Raw genomic sequence first — 20,070 nt, forward strand, 5'->3', positions numbered from 1 at the left:
TTGATAGAGTAAAAATGGATCGTACTATTGTGGAGGGTGATTCTCTAAACGTGACTCGATGGTTGAAAGGTTTGGGAGTGCCTCCTTGGAGATTTTCTCATTTTTTTGATGAAATAGATGACTTAATTGTGGGGTCTTCTATTGTCTTCAACCATGTGCGAAAATCGGGAAATAGGGAGGCAGATTCTTTGGCTAGGAGTGGGGTTAGTCGGGTGGAGTTGGAGTGGTTTGATTTCCTCCCCCCTTGAGTGTTTTCTTGTTTTTGTTTTGTTATACGTCCTTTGTAATTTGGGGGTGGTCCGTCTCGGTCCGCTTCCTTGTTTAATGAAATCATCTTGCCATTTCAAAAAAAAATAAAATTTAATGAATGGAATACTTGAGTTTTAAAACGTTTTGAGGTTTACATGAAAGTTAAATATGAATATTTTGTGAGTTTAGCATTTAAATGTTGAATATAACTAACATTTTTTTCCTATTTTGTTCCGTTATCTTTATTTTGTTTGACTCTTTCCGTTATCTTTATTTTGTTTGACTCTTCTTGTGGTATTCTGATTCACCAGTCCTCGTCCATATTCCAAGACTTGAAGAGGTATTTGCATTGTGATCTTAATGCACTGGTCCAATGAATTAAAATAACCTTGAGTTAATGCATTAAACAACTCTATTTCATTCTAGCAAGCTATCCTCATCTTAGAAGGAAGTTCATGTGAATAAAAGAATTGGAATTTTGATATATTATTACCCAAAATATAAATAAAAAATATCAAAAAATTGCCGCCAAAAACTAAATAAAATCCATCAAAACCTGAGCATTATATTTTCATCATACAATATTATCATTCTCAACATCCAAAGACAATAGGGAAAAAAACCCAAAGGTGTCACACTCAAATCGTGGAATGTTGAACTTCATCACTTGTCCAACACAGGTACTTTGCTTGTCTAGAAGGATTCATGCAACATTTTTAGATCAAGTTGACACACTTTGCTCATCTAGAAGAGCCGGCCCTTGAATGGACCAAGATGGGCAAGTCTTGCTTGGCTTGAGCACCTTCAATTCTGATTGCATATGTGCATATGCAATCGATGGAAGTTGCATGTATGAATGAATGGGCTGATGAATGTGCCTTTCTATCTTATTGACTATCAAAATTCCTTTCAGATTGAAATTTTGCATAATAATCATTCTATACCTGTAGAGGGCGAGCCTTGGCGCAACGGTAAGGTTGCTCCATTGTGACCTGGTGGTCACGGGTTCGAGTCACGGAAACAGCCTCTCTGCAAAGCAGGGGTAACGCTGCGTACATCTAGCCCTGACCAGACCCCTCAATGGCGGGAGCCTCGTGCACTGGGCCGCCCTTTTTTTTAAAATTATTCTTTACCTGTGTTCTTTTTTGTTCGCCATGTTTGGTCAACAGGTTGATTAAAGAAATCTTGCAAAGTAAATTTGAGTTTATGCTTGTGGAATTTTAATAATCTATATATGATTATGACTTCTTTACCTATGAATTAAAACTTTCCAGTAACTAAAGTTAGCAGTTTGTCCAACTCAGTTTCAAAATCAAGTTATTCTGGGTTTCCTGCACTACATCGAAGTACTATTTGTGGCGATATTTTGTCTACATCTTGTTTTTAGTATTCATTTCTTCACTTGTAGCTGGAAAGTCTAGATTCGGGAGCCTGCTATCAATTGGCCACATTCCAGCTAAAGCAGACAGGCTTTACATGAGAGGTCCAGGAGGTCGTGGGGAAGTCGAGGTAGCTGTTTCCGACATTGCAGGTCAATATAAAACTTTCTTGTCCTTAATTAGGTGACATTTTAAGAGTTCAGTTTGTTTATACTTGTGTGTACTTTACAAAAAACGAGCATCTTGAAAGATAAATCCAGAAAAAAACTATGTTCTTATGATGAATGATGAGGTAAAGTTTACCATACCTTGGCAGACAGCATGGAGAAAATTCTCTTATTGATACTTTTAACCATTATGTTCCCTTTTTAATCAGCTGAATAGTCTTGTCTTATATGTTAGATGCTGATGATGGTCGAGGAGGAGAAAAGTTGAGAGAGAGAGAGATACGAAAGTGAGAAAGAGAAAAGTGAGAGTAAAAAATCAGACCTCTGATATATATATATATATATATATAGAGAGAGAGAGAGAGAGTGATATTTGTGATGAGCTGGGGTTGTACACACCCTATCCATGGAAGGGCCTTCCAAATGAATGCTTTGGATCCCCCCAAAAATGTGGCCCCCACTATGGTTTGTGCAGCCATGCACAGATAGCTTATCTAGCTATCTGTGCAGCTGCACACAAACCATTTCCTCTCTCTCTCTCTCTCTCTCTCTCTCTCTCTCTCTATATATATATATATATATATATATATATATATATATATATATATATATATGTGAGAAAAGAATTTCTACACAGTAGCTTAAAATACATTGGGTGCCACCTTGTTTGCGTGGTCCAAATTATTCATTTTATTGGCCCTCACATAGATAGGGTGTGCCCAAAAAATCAGCTCCATAGGCTCATCCCAACGCTTCTAATACCAAAAAATCAGCTCCATAGCTACATATATTTGTATGTATGTATGTATGTATATATGTGTGTATGTATTACTAGGGTTGTACAATGAGAAAGACAAATACCCTTAGACGGACACATAATTACTTAACCCTTCTAATACTCCCCCTCAAGCTCGAGTGTACATGTCATACAACCCCAGCTCGTTACAAATATCACTCTACTTAGACTTTCCCAGTGGTTTAGTAAACATATCAGCCAATTGGTCTCCAGATCGGGTAAACACAATGCATATTTCTCCCTTTTGGAGCTTCTCGCAGATGAAATGATTATTTTGTTCCAATGTAGATCAAAGTCAGCAAATTTCAGGGCCAACTTCTCCAGTTCAGATATCCAAGAGAGGATTTGGGATTGGTCTAGGTACGATTGTCCATAGGGCAGCATCAGCCGCGTCTGTTGCGGCAAAACATGTGTATGCCGCCGCCGCTGCCACAACGAAATCTGATGTTGATCCTTGGCCCCTCAAGTGCTGCCTAATGTCCATCTCTTTGCCCTGGGAAAACATTGCACATGATCTTTTGTTCAAGGTGAGTTCTTTCCGCACTAAAATATTATGGTTAAGAAATAAAGAAAATGACTTGATTGGGTGATTAGGAAAAGATGCTATATCCTTGATTGTCTTAATGACCAAATAATCAAGGATGATATATCCTTGATTATCTCAATTGCCAAATTACCATTGATCTTTTTATGGTGCCTATGATCCATATAGGAGCAAATACCTTCCATAATGAACAATATATCCCGTTTCTTGAAAACACAATGGTCTCTTATGGAAATGATAACACAGTGAGCTGGATTTAAAATGACGAATTGCTTTCAGTATCACAGTAATGCCCATGATTCCGCCACTTTCTAGAAAAGACCAAAGCACTTCTGATCTTTCCTCCATGACCCAAGTCAAGTTTTGTGCAATGGCAAGTGTCTTTTAACTATATGTCATCCCACCAAATTTTAATAGGTTGTATTAGGCTTGCATAATCACAGATTTGAGACCTAACTCTACAGGAATAATAGCATTCTTAAACATAACTGACAGGAGATATTAACAAGTTACTCATTGCTTACTCAGGGAGGCCCGTCGGTGAATTTGTGACCATAGTTTCTCTGTCATGGTGGAATTGTTGGATTGATTCAAGACACACAAGCTTCTGGGTACCAGTGATATGGCATTGTAGGATTATATGTATGCATTGTACATAAAGGAGATAGAAGTATATATGTATGTGGCCATTGTTCAAGTTGTTTCTTAGATTTGCTTCTTTTATTTCTATGGGGAACTTTTGAGTAAATCAGAATCTTGGGTGGTGATGTTTGAAAACAAAAGGAAATGGGTTAGGAAATTGGGTATGAAAGCAAAGCTTATTCATATATTTCTGAGGAGTTGCATTGATGAATGAACTGTATCTGAACTTTCAACAACTCCATTGCGTGCCTAAACAATGGCCGTTCAGGTGACAAGAACTTCCTTTGTCATTTACCCCTTCTTGAATGGACGTGCCTAGGCCGCAATCAATCAAGCCTCATTTCAGTTGAATCTAGGGAAAAGAAAATTATGGAAAATAAAATTCCAGGGACTAGTATTGTAATTTTTCCTTGAAAACAATTTTTTTTTTTCAATGGATAATAAATACTCCAACTCAACTCAACTAAGCCTCTGTCCCGAACTAGATGGGGTTGGCTAATGAATCCTTTAGAAAAATTTCATGAAGAAGGTGAAAGAATCTACGCAGCTAAAATTGACTAAGTCTAATCTTGACACTAGTTGGGTTCGTCTACATGGATTATTTTCTTTCATTCTCTCCTATCAAAGGTCATGTTCTTTGTTATGTTCCTAGACATCAAGTCTTTTCTCAGTGTCTAACTTTCTACCCAAGTTGTTTTTGGACAATAAATACTCCTTGCAAATTAGAATTCCTGTATCTAGTAGTTTTGAATTTTTCTTGAAAAAAAAAAGAAGATTTTCAATTTTGGAAAACTAATTCCATGGAAAATGAGTCAACCCTATGCTCTTTCCATAAAAAAAACTCAATAAAAAAATTCTCTACATCCAAATAGCCATCAAGTCTTTCCTCAGTGTCTAAAAATTCTCTTGCATGATGCTGACCTTAACACAATCTGGAAATTCTCAAATCATGAGTCGTTTTCCCATAGAAATATCCAAAGCAAATCAGTGTTAAAATTTTAATTTTGTCTCAAAAATTTTGCAAAATTGAACTTATAAAACCACATTGTTTTGTAAATCTCCTTATCAAATTCCAAACAGTAATTTCATAAAATTAAAAGCTTGTTCGAGACATTTCGAATTAAATTTTTATTTTAATTTTTTGTCAATTCAGTTGCTGACGAGTAATCCCCTTCTAGTCTGAACAAAGGATGGATTGTATAAGGGGGGCGAATGTGTACTGCAGAGAGGGGGTGAAAATATCATCTCCCTTAAAAAATAGTAAAAAATCAATAATTTCTTCAACATAAAAATTCTATGAAAGAAGAAATATATAAACCCATAAAATATGCCATGAATTCAACATAAAAATCCCTAAAAGCGCAGTATTTTAAAAGCATTCAAAAAATAAATAAAAAATACCTAAAATGCCATGAATCAAAAAAATAAAAAAAAATAAACCCACCTTGATACACATTAAGGCCCTGTTTGTTTTGGATTTTGAGAACCGAAATTGCAAATAATGCTTATTTGGGCAGATTTGAAATCCTATGAATGAGGCTAAAAATAAGAAATTGAAATCCAATTGCATTTAACCAAATCCAATTCCACACCTCCCTTTCTGCGCCCCAACAGGAAGATTTGAATTTGTGATCCCAAAACCAAATCCCCCCTCCCAAATGTCTCATCCAAAGAGGCCCTTAAATTATAGTTGGTTTCCTCCTAGAAAAAAAATGTCATGAGACTCAAATGGGTAGCATGGTATGTTTTTCTTTATATTTTTCTTCTATACTGAGGGTGGTGAGGGGGAGATTGATTATGATTGAGATAGATCGAGGAAAGACAGTTGTGAGAGTCGAGAGGGAGATCGATGATGATCAAAATCTATTGTAATGGGAAATCCCCCAGATTGAGAGATTTTAATGGGAAATATGCCATATTCATTTTAGCTAAATCATGTAGGCACAAACCAGAGAGAGAGAGAGAGAGAGAGAGAGAGAGATGTTCTCCTGTAATCTACACGTGATTCAATGTAGTCTAATCATGTAGACACAAACCACCCATGAGAGAGATTCCTAGTATGAATATGTTTTATCATACATGTAGAGAGAAGGAGAGATTCCTTGGATGGAAATATTCCATCCATGCAGGAGAGAGAGAGTGAGAGAGAGAGAGAGAGAGAGAGATTCCTGGGATGGAAGTGTTCTAGCCTGACTAGCCACATGCAAGAAAGTAGCCAAAGCAACCGACACTCAAACATAGAGAGATGGAAGAAAGTAAGTAAAAGAGATAAAAAGGATGGTTAAGTGTTAAAGGAGAAGGGGAAAAAAGGCATATCATTTTATAAAATGAGGAGCTGCTCCACTTCCCCAACTCTAGCAACCTTCATGTCGGCCTCATGCTACGCATTTCCATTCTCCCTTTCCTTTTTTGCACTTTTCTTTTACTGTCTTTTTATCTCTTAGGACACCCCTAAATCTCCTAAAGGCAATGGAGTTCCTTCCCCTCTACTCTTTTCTTCATCGATAAGGGTGCAGCTCTTGTACATTAGGGTTGGCAACGGATCCACCTCTCTTGGTCATGATTCGTTAATAGGTCTGATCCTTTTACAAGTGCTTTTTGAATCCTACTTTTCTGAACATGGGTCATGATCCATTTCAAAATATGAGACTGTCCATTAGAGTGTCCTAGGTCATACTTAAGTCATGCACGATTAATACTTAAGATTTGGGGACGTAATATAGGAAGAACCTTGTTGAATTATAAATGATTAATTGATACCAACTCTTAACACCTTAAGCTTTTGGAGTAATTGGTTGTTTTGCATGGTACTAGAGCCATTGCTGCACGGCAGATCATAGGTTCAAAACCCAACAACACCTTGACATTAAAAATTTACGTGTATGGCTGACCATAAAAAGAGAGAGACCACACGTGAGGGAGAGTGTTGAATTATAAATGATTAAATAACATGAACTTAACAGCACTTTTGGAGTAATAGTTGTTTCACAAAACTTGAGACAGAGAAGGGGGGTGGAGTAAAGGGTAGTTTCATACATTATTAGCACCCTTCCATCAGATTTTGTGGCTATGTATAGGTTGCAATCCAAAATAAATTTGGACCTTAGGATATGGATCTAATGGACACAATTCAGATCCAGTAGCTAAGCCTAAATCCTGTCCATTAACACTCGAATCCTTTGGATCCATTGGCACCCTATTCAATAGAGTTGCAACTTGGGTTGAGTCCCACGAACCCAAGTGACCCAATTAAATTCAGTTAAAGAAAAAAACCCGGCAACCAAACGGAGCATTAAGGATTCCTTGGGAGAGTGTGGCATCCCAAAGACTATCTGGAGTGGTTACCTACAAGCATCAAACGATCTCATGAGGGCCCACCAGATCAATCTCATCGACCACGATATACATGTGCCACATGTACGATGATGAGTGGATGAGGTTTTTTTTTACACTTAATTGCCCTAATATTCCTCTTAAGATGCCCACACTAATTAAATCCCTAACCATGTTCTTGGCATTTCAATCAAAGAATCAATTCCCAAATCCCTTGAGGAGAGCCACCATCTTAAATACATAAAATATTGTGCTCTCAAATCTTTTCAATCCAAAGCCATGACATCATCTCCACCGTCCATGTAGCCAGCATACAATCATCTCAAAAAGAATCTTGTGGGCCCTCAAACAACTTAAGAAATCAAAGTAAATTCTCCATATCATGGTTTTAAATTTCGACCGAACCGAAACCAAAATTGACGATACCCGAAATGGTATCGGAAATCTATCAAAATCTCGATTTGTTAATATTTCGTCCGAAATTTAACAAAATTCAACCCAAAAATCTCATTTTTTTAATTATATAATATTTTGCCGAAATTTCAACCGGAATTTGGTATAAAATAAAATAATGTTTTTAATCGTGTAGGGGATTTCGGCCGAAATTTCGGTTTCGGTGACGGCCGAAAACGCATACCTAAACCGAAATTTAAAACCATGGTACTACTCAGGATCGGCTTGTGGGTGCTATTTCAGATCATGATTCATCCACGATCGGGTCCACAAAATCGACGGCTGAAAATACAACACATGTGGCAAAATCTACAGTGAAGATGATGTGACACATATTCTCCGGATCCAGTGTTTAAGTAAAAAAAAAACACTAAAGCAAAAGTTAAATGTGCTGACGTCACTTAATTCACTCCCCCAAGCAATCAAACTCAAGCTAGGTGCCCAAGGCACGAATCTCGATACACCACGATCAACGGTCGAGATCGAACCTATCTCCAACCTACCATCCTACCCCTCCATCTCTCATTGTTGCTTCGTACTTAAGCTAATCACCAGTGGGCCCCACGATGTTATATTTATGTGAGGACAAAAACCTCACAAAAAGCAGGACCTAACTTAGTGCAAAACTGACTCAAAAAGTCCCTCTACCGTATATATAAAATCTACGGTACATATACGATCTCCATACTTTTATACAGTCCACGTCATCAAGTTGGTGTTGTTGTGGGACCCACACTCTACTTTCTAACCTCAATAAATAACCCAACCCTCCGCCTCTACTCTTCCCTTTCCCTCTCCTCTCTCCCTCTCTCTCTTACTTACTAGTTTTAGCGGTTTTCCGACAATGGTCATGCCGGAAAATACCGCCGGTATACCACTCCCGGTTTTGGAAAGCGGTTTTGATTTTAATCCTTGGGAAGAAAACTGGGTTCTCGAAGAAACCCCCGAATTAATGGCTATCTTGCAACAGATCGAACCGGTTAGTTCAAATTCCGGTTCGGACGAGTCAAACCGGGTTTTAACGAACCGGGTTCAAGTCGAACCGGACGAGCGGAAAAAGAGAAGGATGATATCGAACCGGGAATCCGCTCGAAGGTCCCGGTTGAGGAAACAAAAACATTTAGAAGACCTTCGGAACCAAGTGAACCGGTTGAGAACAGAGAACCGGGAAATAACGAACCGGTTCGGGTCTATTTCTCAACACCTTCATCTCGTACGGAGAGAAAATGACCGGCTATTGTCTGAATCGGCGGTTCTCCGGCAACGGCTTTCTTTTTTCCGGCGAATTCTGGTTTTACGTCAAGTTCAACAAGTTTATGGGTTGAACCCACAAAACCCTCCATTAATCCTTTAATTAGAGATAATAATGGAGTTTACTATCATTAATCAGTAATTAGAGGAAATTCTCTTGTGTATTTAAAATGGAGGGAAAGGAAAAAGAAAAACCGCTAGTGGTTTTTGATGGTTTAGAAAACAAAAGGTGGGTTTGGTGAATATTGGTTTGTGTGTAAAAATTAAAGTAATATTTTTCCACGTTTTTTTTTTTGTTTGGAATTTTGCGGGGGTTAAAATCATCTCCATCTAAGTCATTTATGCAATTTCTCGTATCACTTCTCATGATCGTTTCAGCAAAATATCGAAGACCAGCTGCATAAAATTATCAAAATATCGCATAATCTCGTATGGTGATAAAATGAACATTCTGTTTTTTTGAAAGATAAAGTTAAGAGGAGACGCGTCTTATTTAAATAATGGATAATAGGACAAAAGGAGTTTGGATGCATGCAATTATTAGATATGGTGAAGAAACCCACTTTGTCACATCTGAAATAATCAGATTTTTAATTGAGGAGTGGATTGTGAAACCCACAGTTCATAAGCCTTTTTAATGGGAGTAAATGTGATTATATTATTAATTAAGATGGCATTAGAGTGCTAATGAATATTCTTTTGCATAATAACTCTTCTTTGAGAAACAAACACGACTCTTAATTGGTTAATCCATTTCTTTAATTCTGGGTGTGTTCTGTGGTGTTCGGGGTTTATCATTTCATTAAGAATAATGATGACATCAGTTTGTTTGATTATGACACGTGGCCATTATCCGAAATGGACGGACAGGGGCGTGGGGGATTAACAACAAATATCGGGTACTGTCAATTGAAAACAATATAATGACCACACTCCACAGAGATGAGTTGTTTATGGATTTCTATGAATTTGGTATTTGGTTTTGAGAGTGACACTAAGCCCTGTTCGTTTCAGATTATGGCAACCGATTGTAAGCCCTTAAACTGATTATTCGACTCAAAATTGATGTAATTTGAGGCCGATAATCGATTTAGGGACTTAAAATCTCAAATGAACAGGGCCGTGCGAAGGATAAACAATAAGAAGATGACAGGAAGCTCGACCTCGAGCTTCTTTTTGCCGCCTTCCTTATAGAAGCCGCAAGGTTGACGCGGAAGGGCGAATTCTATAATAGAGAATCCTTAAATAATAATTGGGTTATGAGAGACTTTATTGAGGATTGCAAAAAAAGCCAGTTGATAGTGTTGGGTGAAGAGATAATATTTGTTTACAAGTCAAAGAGATGTTTAGCCCAGAAGCTAGCTCCATTAAATTACCATGACTTACTAAGAATTTGTTACGCGCGGTATGCCGACGACTCAAAACCGAGAATCGCGGGTGTCGTAGAGCTTCTTGTAGAAATACGAGAGCGCATCACCCATTTCCTACAATCTGGCATGAACCTTTTGGGTAGGCTCTGTAGGATCAACACCCATAGCTGCATTAATGGGGGATAGAATTGCCCGGTTCACGAAGTCCCTCCGAGGAGACTCCCGAACTATTCTTGCGAAAGCTGGAGAAGCGTCTAGGTAAAGCACTGTGTCCATATAATACTCTGCCATCCATTCCAAGTTTAGGGACGTAGGTAATAATATCCTGACCAAACAGCTAACCAAGGGAAAAGATTTTGATAGATGTAAATTAAAAACCATTAGAATGCACCACAATATATGTCACATCAAAGTAAAGCTACTAAACTGAGAAGAGCAATTTAAAAGTTCATGCAATATGGTGGAGTGTATATTATATATTACATATGTGAGAGATGTGTATCTACACGATCGAGTAGATAACTTATCTACTCTGTCAGCTTAAAATACAGTGGGGGCCCACATTGTTTGGATGATGCAAACCATTCATTTGATGGTTCCTCACATAGATAGGTGTGCCTAAAAAATCAGCGCCATAGGATCATCCCAACCCTTCGATTTGTGGATGTTAAAATGGACGATTATAAACCTTCACAAATCTGTCCATTTTTTACCTCCACATTTTGAAGGATTAGGATGATCCTATAGGGCTGATTTTTCGGGCACACCTTATCTATGTGAGGGCTATCAAATGAACGCTTTGGATCATCCAAACTATGTGGACCCGCTGTGTTTTCGGCCGACTTAGTAGATAAGTTATCTACTTTAAATCTCTCTATATGTACACAGCGTCCCCTATATATATATATATATATATATATATATATATACACTAGTAAAAAACCCCGTGCGATGCACGGGCCGAGAAAGAGCTGTACGGACCACGTCATAGGTTGATCCAGACCGTCCATGTGATGGAACACAACATAAATAGGTTGTGCCCCAAAAACCATTTCCATAGGTTGATCCTAGCCCTCCAATCTATAGAGGTTTCCATAATTCCTCTTAAATCGGATGGTTAAGATCACCCTATATATTTTTTATTAAAAAATCATAAAGGGTGGGTGGGGGGGTAAGATTGAAATTATGCGGCTTTAATGAGTGCCTTTGTTAAAAAGCATAAAGTAGGAGGTAGGATTGAAAATATGTGGGTTGAATGGGTGCATTTGTTAAAAATAGTCAAAAAAGTGATGTGTAATTCTCATAGAATTTTCAAAAAATTCTCTTATTTTCTTTTCTGTTGTAGAGTATATAAGTACTAGTAAAAAACCCGTGCGATGCACGGGCCAACAAAGAACGGTACGTAGGTTGATCCAAACCGTCCATGTGATGGAACACAACATACATAGGTTGTGCCCCAAAAATCATTTCCATAGGTTGATCCTAGCCCTCCAATCTATAGATGTTTCCATAATTCCTCTTATCTTAAATCGGATGGTTAAGATCACCCTATAGTTTTTTAATTAAAAAACCATAAAGAAGGGGGGTAAGATCGAAATTATACGGCTTTAATGGGTGCCTTTGTTAAAAGCATAAAGGAGGGGTAGGATTGCAATTATATGATTCAATGGGTGCCTTTGTTAAAAGCATAAAGGAGGGAGGGTAGGATTGAAATTATATGAGTTGAATGGGTGCATTTGTTCAAAAAAGTCAAAAAATGTGAGATGTAATTCTCACGTAATTTTAAAAAAAATCACTATATTTTAATATCAATGAGAAAAATAAGAATGATTTCTTGAGTCCTTTATAGGTTGCATATGAAATTAATTTTCTTTGATAAATATTCTTGATAAAGTTTTTTAAGTCCTAAGATTTTAGAAAATAAGGAAAACTTTTTAAAGTTCAGTAAATAATTTCCTAAAATTAACGAACAAGTTTTTAAAGTTCAGGAATAAATTAGGCCCCTTTTGTTAATTGGTTTTTAGCACCGATTGTGAGTTCAAAAATGATAATTTGATTAAAAAATAAATCTAATGTTGAGTCCACACTAACTCTTGTTTTATTAAATTATGCCAGCTTATATGATCCTATCTTATCATTTAAAGAAATGATTTTATATTCTTTATGTGAGGAATGATAGATGCAAGGGAGCCCTTGCATAAAGAGCCGGAAAAGAGCCCTTGATTGGTTCCACATCATCAAGTGCGACCGTTTCAAATCAGTTGAAAAAGTAAATTCGGTTACACTTGAGGATGTGGAACCAATCAAGGGCCCTTTTCCGGCTCTTTATGCAAGGATTCCCTTGCATCTATCATTCCTCCTAGCTTATAGTAGTATATATATATATATATATATACTCCACTCAACTCACTCAACTAAGCCTCTGTCCCAAACTAGTTGGGGTCGGCTAATGAATGTTTAGAAAATTTTCAGGAAGAAGGTGAAAGGATCTACCCGGCTCAAATTGACTAAGTCTAATCCTGACACTAGTTGGGTTCGTCTACATGGATCATTTTCTTGCATTCTATCCTATCCAAGGTCATATTCTCCGTTATGTTCCTAGCCCTCAAGTCTTTCCTCACTGTCTATACCCAAGTTGTTTTCGGTCTGCCCCTACCTCTTTTTACTCCATTAACTTGGCACCAGTCACTTCTTCTCACTGGAGCATCTAAAGGCCTATGTTGGATATGCCCATACCATCTTAAGCGGTGCTTTCTCATTTTGTACTCAATTTGGTGCCACCCCTACCTTTTTATGGATGTCTTCATTTTTAATTCGATCTAAACTTGTGTGGCCATACATACATCTAAGCATTTGCATCTCCGCTACACTCATCTTATGCACATGTTGCTTCTTAGTGGCCCAACATTCTAAGCCGTACAACATGATTGGCCTAACAACTGTATTTTATGGTCACACAAAACTCCTGAAGCATGCTTCCACTTCAACCATGGAAAAATTATACACACAAATACACACGCATATATGGGGAAGTTGTTTCTGAGCTTGAGCTCATATAAGCTTATTTGAGCTCGAGCTCAAAAAACAGTGTGGGCCCACTGTCCACAAAAATCAGGTGGTTAGGATCATCCTAACCCTCCCATTTGTGTAGGGAAAAAATGGGCAGATTTGTGGTTAGGATGTCCGTTTTTCTCATAACTAATGTATTTTGTTTTCTCTAAATATTCTCATCCCTTACTATTAAATGGCCATGTCTGTGGAGGTTCCATTGACCACTCAACTATGCTCATTTTTTCTATTCATAGGTGAACAAAATATTCTTCTATTGCACATTGCCGACTAACACATACATAGTTTAATGAATAATGAGATTGTAATTGAGTTGGGAACGGAACAAATAGCCTCTTCACACGTTAACAACAACTTACCACCCCTTCTTTCTTTCTTTTTTTCTCTCTCTCTGGAAACAATAAATGCACCCATTTTCATCACTTGGGACATCCGGCTGAGTTGCACTTGGCAATCAGGTCACTTTATTACTTCAACCCCTTTTAAGTTATAGATACACTGCAGCAGGGTGTCCCGAGTGATGAAAACGGGCTCATTTATCATTTCCCTTTTTTCCCCTTAAAATAGCAAAACTACAGTCCCCATGTTCCATGTGTCATGTAGGGATTTGTTCACCTTTTAATATCCTTTGACAGCTGGTTCAGTAATAAAAGGCAAGGTGAGTTAGTATAATTATCAAAGTATTGTGGGTGTGAAAATCATAAGCTGATCAATGATATCAGCACAACCCTCTTTTGACATCTGCCCTAAATAAGGGTGTCAATTTTGGCTCGGGCTCGGAAGCTCGCTCGAGCTCGGCTTGAATCATTAACGAGCCGAGCCGAGCCGGCTTGCTAGGCTCGTTAAGCTTAACGAGCCGAGCCCGAATTACGTCAGGCTCGGCTCGGCTCGGCTCGTTAAGAAAAACCCGTATAAAAAAGTATTCGTATATATAATATAAATAGTCGTAAATATAATATAAATATAATACAGCTGACGTATAATCATGACTTTTTTCCCTAAATGTCATAACTTACTACCTGTATTTTTTTTGTAATTGTCAGAATTTTTAACCATTTTTTGGTAATTTTCCATTTAAAACTTTATACATTCGCTGCTATTATACTTTTTCCCGTATTGATTACTTTTTTTCCGTAATGATTACTCTTTCTCTTTGCTGTGATAATCCAAACCGTCCATTTGATATTCGAATATAACCCAAGCTCGATAGGCTCGCGAGCGGCTCCCGAGCCTAGCCGAGCCTGACCGAGCCGAGCCTGGTTCGAGCCCGAGCCTAGCCTTTGAGCTTAACGAGCCGAGCTGAGCCGAGCCTGGCCAAGCTCGGCTCGGCTCGTTTACACCCCTAGCCCTAAACCTTCTTATTTTGAGATTGGCCCAAAAAGACCCCACAAGCCTTAGTGCAATTATTAAAACAAGGCTGTGTGCTGATATCATTTCCCATTATTAAGTAGGGCAATGATAAATTCGCACCACTTAAAGAAAATTGATGTTAAAAAGCATTAAAGTGTGCCGTACCTTTAAAGAGAAAGTACGGAATGAGTGTGATAGTTTCAAGAAATTACAGACTTCGGGTAATTTTGAAAACAAGCATTAAACACGGGTGATTCTTCAAAATCGGGTGGGAAAATGACCCTGATACCCTTTTGACATCAACAGAGTCCTCGTATGTTGCCCTTCCTGATGGATGAGAACGTCAATCATTGTCTTTAAAAATTTTAAAGGATGAGAACGTTGGGGAGTGAAAATATCATAAAAAAACGTTAAAGTTTCCCACATTTCATGTCAAATCACGTACATCTCTTTGGCTTAGAACGGTGACGTTGTCGAACATTTTATTATTTCTCACATCTCTTTTGGCTTAGAACGCCGCTAGATTCTTGAGAATGTGCCGGAATATTAAGTACACCGCTGGATTTAAGAAACACCCATCGTTCAAAGATATCAAGTACGCCGCTGGATTCTAGAGTACGCCGCCGGAATATTGAGTATGCTGCCGGATTTTCTGTGTTCAAACATGTGTTCGAAACGTATCGAGTACGACGCTGGAATATCGAATACGCAGCCGAATTCTAGAGAACGACGCCGGAATATCAAGGGGTACACCGACGGAAATAGGGAGTAAGTGGAAATAGAGTGTATGCCGACGGAAATAATGGGTACGCAGGCAGAATCTCATAAAGAGATGCGGTATTATTAAAAGACGCCACTGTTCCATATTGATGTCTACGTGTCGTGGATCCGACTTTCTATGCATATTGGCGACGGCTAAGATTTAAATGAACCCAATGGACTCTGGGTTCAAAGAAAGATTTCAAATTCAAACCAAACCGGCTATGTATAGAGACGCCAATGTTCCAAAATTTTTTTCAACACGTGCCAAGCATCCATCCGTCTCTAGTTATTTCCGACGGCCAAGATAGAAACGAACCCAAGGTTCTGCCGGTTCAAATACACATTCAGATGGAAAAAAATAAGCCTTGTGAAGCGTGCCAATTTAATAGGCAGTAATGAAAAAGGAGATTTCTGTTGATGTCAAAAGGGTATCAGGGTCTTTTTTCCACCCGATTTTGAAGAATCACCCGTGTTTTATGCTTATTTTCAAAAGTACACAAAATTCATAATTTTTCAAAACTATCACACACAATCCGTACTTTTCTCACCTGAAAGGGGTGAGAATTTAATTGGGAAGTGATATATCCGCCGCCCCTTTTGATCACCAGGAACACCCCTGTCAATGTATCAATGACTAAAGAGGCCAAGAGGGGCTGTTGTACTTATGCCAGATGAATTCAATGCCCCTGATTGCTACAAACATTGACAGGGAGTGCTTCCGGTGATCAAAAGGGGTGGATATATCACTTCCCATTTGATTTTAACATTTTGTAATGTCTGCCACGTCAATTCATTATATGGCCTAGGAATTTAATAGTTTGCCACGTTGGATACTTCGAAAAAAGGACAATCATAAATTCGCACCCCTGCTGGATAATTCGCACCACTAACGTGAATTGTCGTCAAAAAGCGTTAAAGTCTGCCGCATGCCCTCCTTTTCAAGTGAGGCGAAATATCCCATAGGGGGTGCGAATTTATCATCGCCCTAAAAAAAAAAAAAGGCAGAAAAGCTTGGGAAAGCCAGACTGGGACTGGGACCCGTCAAAACCCTAAACCCAAAATTTCAAGTTTCCTTTCAAAAGCCCGCCCTTCGCCCATTGTTCGAACTTCAACTTCAAAACCCAACCCCTGCCTCTCTCTCTCTCTCTCTCTCTCTCTCTCTCTCTCTCTCCTCATTTTCATGGAGAAAATCTGTGTGGCAGTTCGAGTTCGCCCTCCCGTAACCCTCGAAACCTCAAATGTGACACATTGGAAGGTGGAAGACAATCGCATTTCTCTCCACAAACCTCTCGGAACCCCAATTTCTGGCCTCGCTTTCTCTTTTGGTTTATTACTCCCCCTTATTTTTCCTAATCGCCTCATTTTTTTAACTCATTACTCATGATTTTGTCTCTCTGGATTTCGCAGATCACGTCTTTGATGAAAACTGCACGAATTCTAGGGTTTACGAGCTTCTCACTAAGGAAATCATTCGATCTGCTGTTGACGGATTCAATGGTATTCTTTATTTGGTTACTTTTGATTATGAGTATCTAGGGTTTTTTTTATTCCTTTTTCTAAAATTCTCGATTTTTCTTTATAAACGATGATCTCATCCTCCTTACACATATATTATACCTCAGTAAATTTTGAAATGCAAGTTCCAATCACCTACCTTTGCCCAATTGTCTATGAATATGCATAAATACAGATGATTTTCTTGAGCGATTAGTATTCCCCTTTCAACAAAATCCTTTATAATTACCTCAGGATTTTGTGGATTTTCTAGTGTTATTCATGCACTTTCTTGAGGTAATTTTCATGCAATTTTTACCAGTGATGGTAGACATAATAACCAGATGAACTAATAAAACAATTACCCCAAGCTTTGTAATGCCGTGGATGTTATTTCTAAGCACCTTCCCATGACCCTTTGCCCCTCCCTTTCCCTCCTTTCCCCTGCCTTTACATTTTCTCCTCTGTGCCTGCTCTTTTCTTTCTTGTGTGTCTAGTCTTTATGTGAACACTTGCTACACCTACACATGCTTACATTACATCATCAGCAACATTCATTAGAAGACCTTGTATTTCTTCTTTCTTCCGTTTCTTTTATTGCTTCTGGTGCCTCTCTTTGATGCTGCTTGTGGCCTTATTTGAATTATGGGTTGTACCAGTACTTCTCAGTTGGGAAGTTTTCCTCCAGTTAGGACCATTGAACTTCATCTTTGGCTCATCAAGACATCTACTCTCTTCTTTATAAACCACGTGCTTTAGATAGTGGGTTTATTCATCCATTAAGCTCATTTTTGGAAATTGCCGGAGTCAATCATCAACTTGCTTGAGTTGACTCCCTTTTACCTTGGCTGAGTCTGAATTTGTGTATTGCCCTACCAAGTCAATCAAAACTGCTTTGAGTCGCCCTAATTAATGAAAGGTTGATTGCTCCAATCATTGAATCTTACATTCTTACTAGTCGAATCCTCTTTACCTTTGTTGAGTTCTCATCCGAGTCCGAGTTTGTAAATGCTTACTGGGCTATGGAAGTGAGGAACCATGTCATGGTGTAATAGTTTTTACACCGAGCTTCACCTCCTGATCCATAGCAGTACAATCATTTTTCAAAAGAGTTGATGTAAGCTTCTGCCAATCATTCTAGTTTGCATCAAGCAAGCATTGCATTTCAACAATGCCATGTTGCACCTTTTTCTTACTTAGATTTGGTCATGCCACATATCATCACTTCTAATTTTATGAATCCCAATTCTTCATTGGTTTCATGCTTGAAGATTTTCCTAAGGGGCTGGTATTGGCACCCAAAAAGATAGGCAATCCACCATTTGTTTTGGTGCCATGTTGTGGCTTGTGACCATTGTTTTAAATTTCGACTGAAATCCGAAATTTTGGATTTCGGTGGACACCGAAAGCGAAATCCCTAATAACCGAAACTTTACTTTATTTTGAAATTTAAGGAATATCAGGGATTTTATTCATTATTTAATATTTTCTCGAAATTTCAGCCGAAATTACCTAAATTTTGTACGAGATAATATATATATATATATATATATATATATATATATATATATATATATATATATATATATATATATATATAGCAGAAGAGAAAAGGGAGAATTATTGTCCATTTAACATGTCAATGTGGATGATTTTCACCGTTTTTTGCCCTCCCCACATATCTGTACATACTATCTATGTGAGGGTAAAATCGTAATCTACATACGAAAAGTACCGACACAGGGTACCCGTCTATGACAATTACGGAAAAAAACTACCAAGAAGAGGTAAAGACATATGACAATGACAAAAGAACTACTTTATATTACTGATGCAGGACACTTGCAAAATAATGACGGATTCCGGGCACCTGAAGAGGAACAACAATTATGGAAACCTCTATCGATTGGAGGGCTAGGATCAACCTATGGAAATGATTTTAAGGGCACAACCGATTGATGTTGTGTTCCATCACATGGACGGTTTGGATCAACCTATAAAGCCACATAATTTCAATCTTACCCCCCTCTTTTATGCTTTTTAATAAAAAATCTATAGGGTGATCTTAACCATCCGATTTAAGAGGAACAACATATTATGGAAACCTCTATAGACTGGAGGGCTAGGATCAGCCTATGGAAATGATTTTTGGGGCACAACCTATTTATGTTGTGTTCCATCACATGGATGGTTTGGATCAACCTATGATGTGGTCCGTACGGTTCTTTGTTGGCCCGTGCATCGCACGGGGTTTTTTACTAGTATATATATATATATATATATATATATTTTGATTTGGTTGGATTTCGCATTCCGAGACAGAAATTTTAAACCATGCTTGTGACTACTACCACCACCATTCTTAATAAAAAGAAAAGAGCAAAATCTTATATAAAGAGAAAGTAAAAACTGAAATTGGGAGTGAGTAAATATATCTTATTCTATTTCGCTCTATTGTGTTTAGAAGTTGCTTTTGTTGGCTATTGGTGTTGTATGGTAGAGGAGCTGAGCATCAACAATTGAGCATTCTGTTAAAGTATAAAAGATTAAATAACGCCTTCTCTAATGGCTTAAGCTTTTGGAGTAATTGGTTGTTTCACATGGTATCGGGGCGAAGGTCCTCAGTTCAAACCTCCTTGATAGTAAAAATCCACATGCAATGGTCTAACCCAAAAGAGAGAGGCACATGTGCCATGTGCTGGCGAACCCTAAAAAGAGGGGCCACATGTGAGGGGGAGTGTTAAAGTATAAAAGATTAAATAATGCCTTCTCCAACGGCTTAAGCTTTCGGAGTAATTGGTTGTTTCGCACATTCAAATTCAAATTTGACGATGTCGATTTCTTTCTTGAAAGCCTCGCAACCGCTGTCAACATCACATGTGATTTCATCCATCCTATCCACTCCCAATGTTTTAAAATTTGGTTTTGTTTACTGTGGAAATGAAAATGTTTCAGTTCTAGTGGAAAATTTCTATGGAAATCATGTAAAATCACGAAAATGTATGGAAACATATGCAAATGATAGAATCTTAGGATGAAACTTCATGAAATACTAGAATAAGCACAAATACACACTTAGAAATAGAAACCATAGCTCCTCCACGCAAAATGACTTCATTGTGCTTTAGAGGCTTGACACGAAGCAAATCCCTCGTTAAGAGCTCATTCCCCTCCTGTCTTGCATCCCTTTGATTTGGTGCGGCAAAGGATT

The 20,070-nt window shown here is 38.1% G+C and overlaps 3 protein-coding genes across 3 annotated transcripts in view; all 3 read left to right on the forward strand.

The window, feature by feature from the left end:
* Positions 1-3,883, forward strand: part of CW7 — a 45,057-nt gene extending 41,174 nt beyond the window's left edge. Inside the window, exons 10-12 of the mRNA XM_077377771.1 lie at positions 1,658-1,780; positions 2,880-3,118; positions 3,664-3,883. Of these exons, the coding sequence (XP_077233886.1) occupies positions 1,658-1,780; positions 2,880-3,118; positions 3,664-3,687 (386 nt within the window). The 3' untranslated portion in view covers positions 3,688-3,883. The remainder of the gene's footprint in view (positions 1-1,657; positions 1,781-2,879; positions 3,119-3,663) is intronic.
* A 4,477-nt stretch (positions 3,884-8,360) lies between these two features.
* Positions 8,361-9,057, forward strand: LOC143875761 (basic leucine zipper 4-like). The gene has a single exon (XM_077377363.1). The coding sequence runs from the start codon at positions 8,408-8,410 to the stop codon at positions 8,915-8,917; it is 510 nt and encodes a 169-aa protein (XP_077233478.1). The 5' UTR covers positions 8,361-8,407; the 3' UTR covers positions 8,918-9,057.
* Positions 9,058-16,361: 7,304 nt separating this feature from the next.
* ZCF125 (P-loop containing nucleoside triphosphate hydrolases superfamily protein) overlaps positions 16,362-20,070 on the forward strand; it is a 28,702-nt gene continuing 24,993 nt past the window's right edge. The window contains exons 1-2 of the mRNA XM_077377772.1: positions 16,362-16,690; positions 16,773-16,862. Coding sequence (XP_077233887.1) covers positions 16,546-16,690; positions 16,773-16,862 — 235 coding nt within the window. The 5' untranslated portion in view covers positions 16,362-16,545. The remainder of the gene's footprint in view (positions 16,691-16,772; positions 16,863-20,070) is intronic.

Source organism: Tasmannia lanceolata, unplaced genomic scaffold (assembly GCF_043159265.1).
Source record: "Tasmannia lanceolata isolate RefF3 unplaced genomic scaffold, GAP_Taslan_0.1 ptg000004l, whole genome shotgun sequence".
In the NCBI taxonomy this organism is placed as follows: domain Eukaryota; kingdom Viridiplantae; phylum Streptophyta; class Magnoliopsida; order Canellales; family Winteraceae; genus Tasmannia; species Tasmannia lanceolata.